The sequence below is a fragment of the Haliotis cracherodii genome, unplaced genomic scaffold, assembly GCF_022045235.1.
Source record: "Haliotis cracherodii isolate W230 unplaced genomic scaffold, xgHalCrac1.p SCAF_15, whole genome shotgun sequence".
Lineage (NCBI taxonomy): Eukaryota > Metazoa > Mollusca > Gastropoda > Lepetellida > Haliotidae > Haliotis > Haliotis cracherodii.
The window spans coordinates 18982306-18991104 of NW_027266270.1; the positions used below are offsets into that span (position 1 = coordinate 18982306).

Genomic DNA, 8799 nt, shown 5'->3' on the forward strand with positions numbered 1-8799 from the left:
AATACGAACTATTCTGACGTTGGTGTTTTATAGTTACGTTTTCAGAACAATACAATAATTTTGTGTGTGTGCGTGCGTGTGCGTGTGTGTGTGTGTGTGTGTGGACGTGTTATCAATGAATAGCCTAAATATGTAGGTAGTATGGCGGTGATGCTTATGGCAGGTCTATGGAATTACTATGTCCACACCCGAATTACATTACATGCTTTAGACCGGTTCTCCTGCCTGCACTACACCCAGCATTTATAAAAGCCATTTTACTGTACACGAAGCTATTGAGTGCGATCATGTAGGGCCCGGCCCAGAACATGGCTATATTATTTTGATATGCCTCTCAACACAGTGTTCCTGCGTGCTGGGCTTATACACATGTCATCAGCTGTCATGAAACGGCTATGTTCAAGGAAACACTTCTCCATAACAAGGTAGGGTCTACTACGCATTAAGTTCAATATCATATAATACCGACTGAAAGTATGGGAACTGATAAAATGACAGCGAATGGGTAATGGCGATAAGTTCTGTAAACTTAATTTGGGGCGTGAAGATCAATATCTGGTCTGTCCACCATATTGGGCAATACCCGTACCTGAACCACACCTTGATAGCAAACGTGCGTATGGTTGTCTGCCTCTACTCGCTCTGTCTCCATTCAGTCTGTCTTCACTCATTCTGTCTTCACTCATTCTGTCATTATGCCCTCACTCATTCTGTCTACACTCATTCTCTCTCTGTCTATCAGGGGATGATTTCCTATTCGATTGTGTGTTTCACTCAAGAATTGTTCGATGATCTGCTACAGCAGGCTTCTATATTGAATGATGAATTTATTTGTCGTTCGCAAACGTTCTTAGCTCATGCAGGGTATTATCGTACTTCCACCTGTCTCAAGTCCATTTGCATAAATGTATAGAAGTTTATTTAATGAGTAATGCATTTTAATACAAGGGAGGGATTTGGACATTACATTTTCTCATTGTGTTAATTGTTTCTTTGAATGTGTGTCTCATTACCGTAATCTGACTGGATACTCTTTGAACCTGTACTATTACCAGTGATTATAAATGTCCTATATATACAATGTGTCACATAAATATATCATTCCTCTCTCTCTCTCTCTCTCTCTCTCTCTCTCTCTCTCTGTGTCTAAAAGCGTTTCTAAAATCTATAAAGACAATGTATATACTTCTCAAACGAAGACATAGAGAATCTCTACCGGGTGTCTTTTGATGTAAAATCTATCAACACGATTTGATTAGAATCGAAAAACTCCATGACTTGCCGAGGAGTTTTCCACTTATCAACGAGTGTTGATATATTTGATATCAAAAGACACGAGGGTGAGATTTTATTTATCATCCGACATCATTCTTCCATCTTTTTCAATAATAAGCAGTGTCTTAAGTGTAAGATGTACTGCTAACAGCATGGTAACAAATGACGTCACGATAGTCTGCAAAGCATTGTGATGCAATTTCATTGCAGCGATATTTACAATGTAGATATCGCTTGATCTCACACAAACGATATCTCCCGTGGGAGCCAGTTTTTGGATGATAACAATCGATGTCGTCATATTACTGTAACTAATCTGCCATGCTATGTTCTTTAACTTCTTATGAGTAGTATAGACGACAAGCTGGGCGATGGGGTTACAACACATTTTACCTTTTCGTTTGTGCACAATGCTTTTAGAATAGTCTTCGGGAGTCTTCCGACCGTGTAACAGGCCCCGGGACTAGAGGAACACTTAAATGTGTCTTGTTTGTTTACCATCCTTAATGTTGACACACTCTGGCGCTCAAAAGGGGTGGGGCTCGATATCACAAGATTTGTCACCACAGTCACGATATTACATTAGGAGGGCGGTGTCGTAAACCGAAGACCCGGGTGGAATTCCCCACATGGGTGAAGCCCATTTCTGGTGTTCCCCGCCGTGATGTTGTTGGATTATTGCTACAAGCGACGTAAAACCATACTCACATTACATCAGGAAATATTTTCTTGAACATACACGCGGACTTCATCTGTAGTGAATACATACATTCAAATCGGAAACTGAATTGAATGTGAAGACTTTTAAAGGCTGCATATCCAAGAAATGTTATTTTAGAAATGTACCGTTTGCATGATGTAAGAAAATAAAGCAACTATACAGATATGTAAAAAATAAACGTAAGCCACGCTATGAATATCACAAGACATTCAATCAAATGGACAAAGCTTTATAATTTCATTTTTATTTACACATATCACCAGCTCTCAGCTGGGAGTCATATTATACAGTTGAAACACTGAAGTGTGCCTTGGTCCCTCCTTGAATAATGAGCGTGGTTGGGGGTCGATTGGTCAACCCAGATATAATCGCTTCTTGCACGACATATCTGACACCGCGAAGTGAAGCACCTCTTGGGTTATCAGTAATGTATGAATTTGTTTGGGTGACTGATTTATAACATGAAATACTTGCGTCTGATTTTACAAAAAAAAACCATAAAATTGTTTCCTGGATAAGCTTGGTGTTCGGAAAGGAAATGGTGTGTCGTGAAACATTTAGTTTTCTCCACCCTTTCTCATGAAAACATTTTATGAGGCAGAGACCAAAGAATGTAAAATTTCCGGCCTCATATCTAAGATATCCGTTCAATGTGTTGCAACACGCCTCATACGATTCAGTTGCCTTTGACTTGTTTCTGCGAATCGCACGGTATGGAAAGCACATTTAGGGACTGACCATTTGATATTCTAGGGGACTGGAAGTTTGTATTCAGATCAGAGATTTTTTTATTTAGAATTATGAACTAAAATATTTTTTTTCTAACAATACGAAGCATAATTATTTTTTTCAATATTTCTCGGAGACAATTAATGTTTATGGATAAAAAACACAATGTTATTGATTGGTGACGCCATAAGTCATGGGTAACGTCATATTGCACTGTCCTTAACAATGAAGCGACATGAGTGTTCAACCGAGAATCGTTTAGATAGACACGAAATGAGCGAATGAGCGAGAGTGGTTTTACGCTGCTTTTAGCAATATTCCAGTAATATCACGGCGCGGGACACCAGAAATGGGATTCACATATTGTACCTATTTGGGGAATAGAACCCGGGCCTTGGGCGTGACGAGCGAACGATTTAACCACTTGGCGACCCCACCGCCCTCCTAATGTAATGTCGTGGCTGCAGTGAATACTCTGACACTTTCTGGTGGTATCGATCCACAACCCTTTTAGGACCCCACCGCCTCAAACGGACTCACAGAACTATTTGAATAATAGTACACTATATCTTTCAAACGTTTTCGGTTTCAGTTTCAGTAATAATTGTTGTTATTTTTCAGAATAATGAAGGGAACAAGTAGGGTATATATTGCAGTTGTAGTCTCAGCATTCATGATTTGGACTGTAATGGATTACGCTGCTTCAAACTGTTGGACTCAAGAAAAATTTCCAACTAAAACGAATGACGATTTTTTACCAATAACGTACCCGGATGTAAACTTCAAAGCGACATCAGGTAGACCTGAATGCCCGGATGTGAAGACGGGTATGATGAGAGGAAGATGGAGGCCTCGCACTCTGACTTCACAAGAGAAAGTTGACATTGACACATTCCTCCAGTCAGCTCGAAGTTCACATGGTCTGCCGAAGTCAATGCAGAGAAGGGACGGAAAATGTGGGAATGTGGCATATGAAAACCTTCACTACTTTCGTGCACTGTGTAACCCGGAAGGTGCTACGCCATGTTGCTATGGTGATACATGCATCAACAAGACCCCGGATGACTGTAAATGTCCGAACTGTTTCGACCTTCGGAACGAGATTTATGCAGAGTACTCGACGTGGGAGCCCGAAGATTCCCGATGTCAGGTGAAGAACTTCACGGCTCAGCAGGCATGTGATCTTCTACAGGGGCTGACAATAACCTTTGTTGGGGATTCTTTAATGCGTCACGTGTACACGGCCATGTTGATGGTGCTCTCCAACAACGGTGTTGATGGTGCCCTCAAAGCTGGTACCCCGAAAGGTTAGTATATGCATGTCACACTGAACATTATGGCTGAGCTAGTGGCAATCTCCTTATAATCAGACCTTAGTTCTCGCTATCGCTAAACAAAGATCTGAAGACATCCCATTAAGGGTCACGTCAGAACGACCTTCATCCGACCAATCAGTGCGTCGCTTACCAGATTATGAAAGTGACAGTCGGAATGTGATTTCTAATCAAGCAATCTCGAAAACTTTAACATGTGGTATTCCGAACGATAGTTACGGGTTTAACGACTGAATCCTTACAATCTAGACCATCGATTAGCCATTCCAGAATATTTTTTGTTCAGGTTTCAAATTTGTAATCGAGAATTTGTCAAAATATGTTGCGAAGCGTCGTCGCCAATTTGAAATTTGTGCCGTAAAGCACGAGAAAGCTGCCTTCTGATTGGTCATTCGCTCTGAACATGATCCTTGATTTTTCAGCTCCTTATCCATGCTCGTGCATATTAAGTGTTCATTCCCTGATGTATTACTTCCACAGTCAAGGGAAGATCCGGGGTAGAATAGGTCTTCAGCAACCAAAGCTGGCTGTAAAAGGCGACATATGCTTGTAAGAGGCGACTAACGGGATCGGGTGGTCAGACTAAAAAATATTTGGAAAGTATACTAGACGTTTGTGTTAAATAAAAGAAGGGATTTAATAAGATGGCAATCCGTGGATGGATTCATAGATTAGAATCATCGAAGTCTCGATGTTTTCTCGATATTTCATTGAGTGAGTTTTGTGGGAGTTTTGTTTTGTTTGTTTATTGTTTAACGCCGCACTCAGCAATATTGCAGCTACATGACGGCGGTCTGTAAATAATCGAGTCTGGACCAGACAATCCAGTGATTAATACCATGAGCATCGATCCACGCAATTGGGATCGATGACATGAATCAACCAAGTCAGCGAGCCTGGCCACCGGATCCCGTTAGTCGCCTCTTACGACAAGCATAGTCGCCTTTTACGACTGGCATCGGTTGCTGAAGACCTATTCTACCCCGGATCGTCACGGGTCGCGAGTTAATCGTGAACATGGCTAACTGAAAACACTAAATTTATATCTAGTAATCTAACATTTACAATTTCATCAAGTAATGTATTTTGATTGTATTTCAGACATCCACAAGCAATGCACGGGAATGTACGCATTCACAGAAAAGGTGTGCAGGGCACACATCGAGAGACAATCAACATTCTGTGATGGAAGAGTGTCTGTGAACATGTTGGAATACTACCATCTTGCTTCTGCGACCAACTTTCATCGGGATTTTCATTCATTTCTTCACAAAAACAAAACAGTTGTACTAGTTGGTGTAGGGTACCACGATTCTTTTGACTTTGAGAGGGTGTTTATTGAATATATATATCCTGTTATAGACATGATGAAAAAGAACAATGCTTTATGGCCAAAGGTGATCTGGTCTGCCAATCACAAATTTGGTCTTCTGAAATCTCCTAAGATTCCAAGACAAGACAATAGCCGCGTAGAAGCCTTTAACAAATTTATGTCGGAGGGGTTAGGAAAATATGATATACCCATTTTTGACACTTATAACTTAACTTCCGGTGTGATGAGTACGGACGGAGGTCATTTTGGTATTGGTGTAAATGTCATGAAAGTACAGATGCTTCTGAACTATTTGCTGGAACTGAAATTTAAACTTTCTTGGTGAACAATGTTTTATAATAACAAGGTGAAGGTGAAATGGGGTTTAACGTCCCGTCCAAGATTATTGCACTTACATAGCGACGTGCATGTACGTGTGTGTGTGTTTGTGTGGCTGCTTGTACTAGTCCGGACTGATGCCGATTTATAGTGCTAGCTCACTGAGATACCATGCCGCAGTTAAACATGAATACCCCACTCAGACACAGTATACTGACTCCGAGCCGACCAGTCCTTGTTTTAGCCCCTTAATGCCGAGCGCCAGACAGGGTAACAACAAGTGCCATCTTTTATCAAAATCATCTGCACTTCTTGTGTTTTTTATTTTTACTCCGTTCTGCAAAGTGCGCCAATGGCAGTGCTACTGACTCAATATCCGTCATTTGTAGCTAAATATGGCATCGCATAAAAGTGGTAATGCGGAACTAAAGCGGAATACAATTTCTTCTTTTTATACAGATCGCTAATGAAACAATGCAATTCCTATAAAAAATGGCCGTGTTGCTTATTATCTGTAATTATCTAAGCCCCAATACCTCACAGCTCTACTAGGTATGCAGTATACAGGTACACGTGCTCGTATTTTAATGGAAAAACTATTCGTCTTTTATTGCATAACGTCTGGCTGAATATCTCACATTTTAACGAAATCTCGAAATAATTATTTAATTTCGTGCGGTGTCGAACTGACAAGTGGGAATTATGTTTCTAAAGGGAGACAACTTTGTATACAGTTTACGAATGCTTCACCTCCTCTTGATGATTATAGTAGATCTCTTCTTAATGATTGTAATTGTTGTTTGTAACTTAAAATTGTTGTGATTTGATTATATACACATGTACTCTGGGCTGGAGGCCTTTATTACAGAATAAAAGAGTCTTGAAGTCTTGGATCCCTGCACACGTAGGAATCTACGGCAACGAACACGCCGATAAAGCTGCTAAACAATCACTCAAAATACCTGAAATAAGCCTAAACCTACCAATCTCAAAATCAGAAATCAAAAGTATCAACAAACGCAACCTTTACCAAAAAATGGCATTCCCAATATCAAAATTCAAGTAGTCAAATAAAAAGAATCCTCAAAATAACCACTTACCAAACCAAAAACCCTCCATCCTTCCAAAAAAATCGATAGGGTAATCACAAAACTCCAAACCCGACACACTAACATAAACAGCCACTTAAATAAAATTAAAAAACACGCAACAGGAAACACGCACTCATACAGTGCACCCACTATCAGACACATAGAGCTACTCTACAAACCAAACTAAATAAGGCTCTTACGTTACCAACTATCCTTAACCCTAAAAATAAAACAGAAGAATTCAAAGCCTTAGGCGTATTCCTAATTAAAACCGACCTAATCAAGCGCATCTAAACCCAACCTCCTAAACACACCAACCATATAAACCACCAACTACACCATAACCTGCTCCCTTAGTACGCCCACCATTCCCTCTTGGCATTCATTCCAAATCTAAAAATTTCAAATTCCTTTTTCTAAGCAACCACTAAACTCCCCCTCTGGGTTGCATTATCCTTCACCCCTTTCGGAAACACACTAAGTAAGTAAGTAAGTAAGTAAGTAAGTAAGTAAGTAAGTAAGTAAGTAAGTAAGTAAGTAAGTAAGTAAGTAAGTAAGTAAGTAAGTAAGTAAGTAAGTAAGTAAGTAAGTAAGTAAGTGAAGCCCTTTTCCCTCTACATTCTCAACATAGTCTCTATCAAAAGTGTTTGGCTTGTGTTGGGTTCGACTTGGTCCGGGCTGTCAAAATCAACTTTAAACACATAGATGTATCATCAAATGTATTTACATCTATAGATCAGTGTTATATCTACCTATATACCACTTTATAATGCCATAGTGTACCGCATTTAAAGAAAACTGAACCGTTATAGACATACACTTTTACTGTATTTTCTTAAGAAAATCTCTGTCAGAAGAGTTGGGTCCGACTTGGCCTGAGATATCAATATCAACTTAAACCTCACAGATGTAACATGAAATAGGTTCACATCTATCGATTAGTATTTTATCTACCTATATACCACTTTATAGTGTCTCAGATCGCGGTATTTAAAGAAAACAAGGTGCTCAAAGTGAAGCCATTTTTCCTCTGCATTCTTCACATAGCCTCTTCTCAGAAGTGTTTGGCTTGTGTTGGATCCGACTCGGCCCGGGCTGTCAAAAACAACTTTAAACACACAGATGTTTCATCAAATGTGTTTACATCTGTAGCTTAGCATTTTATCTACCTATAAACCACTTTATAATATCACAGTACATCGTATTTAAAGAAAACAAGGTGCTCAAAGTGAAGCCCTTTCCCCTCTACATTCTCAACATAGTCTCTATCAAAAGTGTTTGGCTTGTGTTGGGTCCGACTTGGTCCGGGCTGTCAAAATCAACTTTAAACACACAGATGTATCATCAATGTAGAGGGAAAAGGGCTTCACTTTGAGCACCAAGTTTTCTTTACAAACTGCGATCTGAGACATTATAAAGTGGTATATAGGTAGATATTATATTATTTTCTCTTGGAACATCTATAAGATGTACAGCTACATGTATTTACCAAAAGAAAGAATCTACGTTTTTACTTCATTAAATAAACATTCACTCACTTAACATCTACAATAGTTTTGTCCATGTTGAGATCCACTGAAATGGTTAGTTCACTTCTTACATTTATATAGAATAGAACGATATTTGTGATTAAATATGATTGTGGATACATTTACATTGGCTATATTTTTAAATTCAACAATAGCTTGCGTGTGGTTTGTTTGGAAGCATAAAATCAACTATTGTTTGTAAAAACCATTTGTGTGTGTTAATATGTATGGTTTTTTTAAAGGAAGAGGTGTTTGAATAAATAATTAATTGTGTTTTCACAAACCCCTATCATGTAATTATATTTTCCTAAATAACATGTTGTTTGCATGTAAAATAAATGTCCCTGTTCACCTATGTAGAAAGTCAGTAAGCGAAATAAAACTAAGTAACAGACTGTGTATTATAAGTCCATAGAAATACGATTTCATGGACGATCAATTCAGAATACAACAGGTGTAAGGTGTGGCT

The 8799-nt window shown here is 39.1% G+C and overlaps 1 protein-coding gene across 1 annotated transcript; it reads left to right on the forward strand.

Moving 5' to 3' along the window:
• Positions 1 to 384: 384 nt before the first annotated feature.
• Positions 385 to 5717, forward strand: LOC139461906 (uncharacterized). Its single transcript, XM_071243394.1, has 3 exons — positions 385 to 425; positions 3347 to 4032; positions 5161 to 5717. Exons 1-3 carry the CDS (start codon positions 385 to 387, stop codon positions 5715 to 5717), a joined length of 1284 nt encoding a protein of 427 aa, XP_071099495.1.
• The last annotated feature ends 3082 nt before the right edge of the window (positions 5718 to 8799 follow it).

Coding starts and splice junctions, on each gene's coding strand:
- LOC139461906 (XM_071243394.1), top strand. CDS start 385: ATGAAACGGCTATGTTCAAGGAAACACTTCTCCATAACAAG. Junction 426..3,346: donor AAACACTTCTCCATAACAAG/GTAGGGTCTACT, acceptor GTTATTTTTCAG/AATAATGAAGGGAACAAGTA. Junction 4,033..5,160: donor CAAAGCTGGTACCCCGAAAG/GTTAGTATATGC, acceptor ATTGTATTTCAG/ACATCCACAAGCAATGCACG.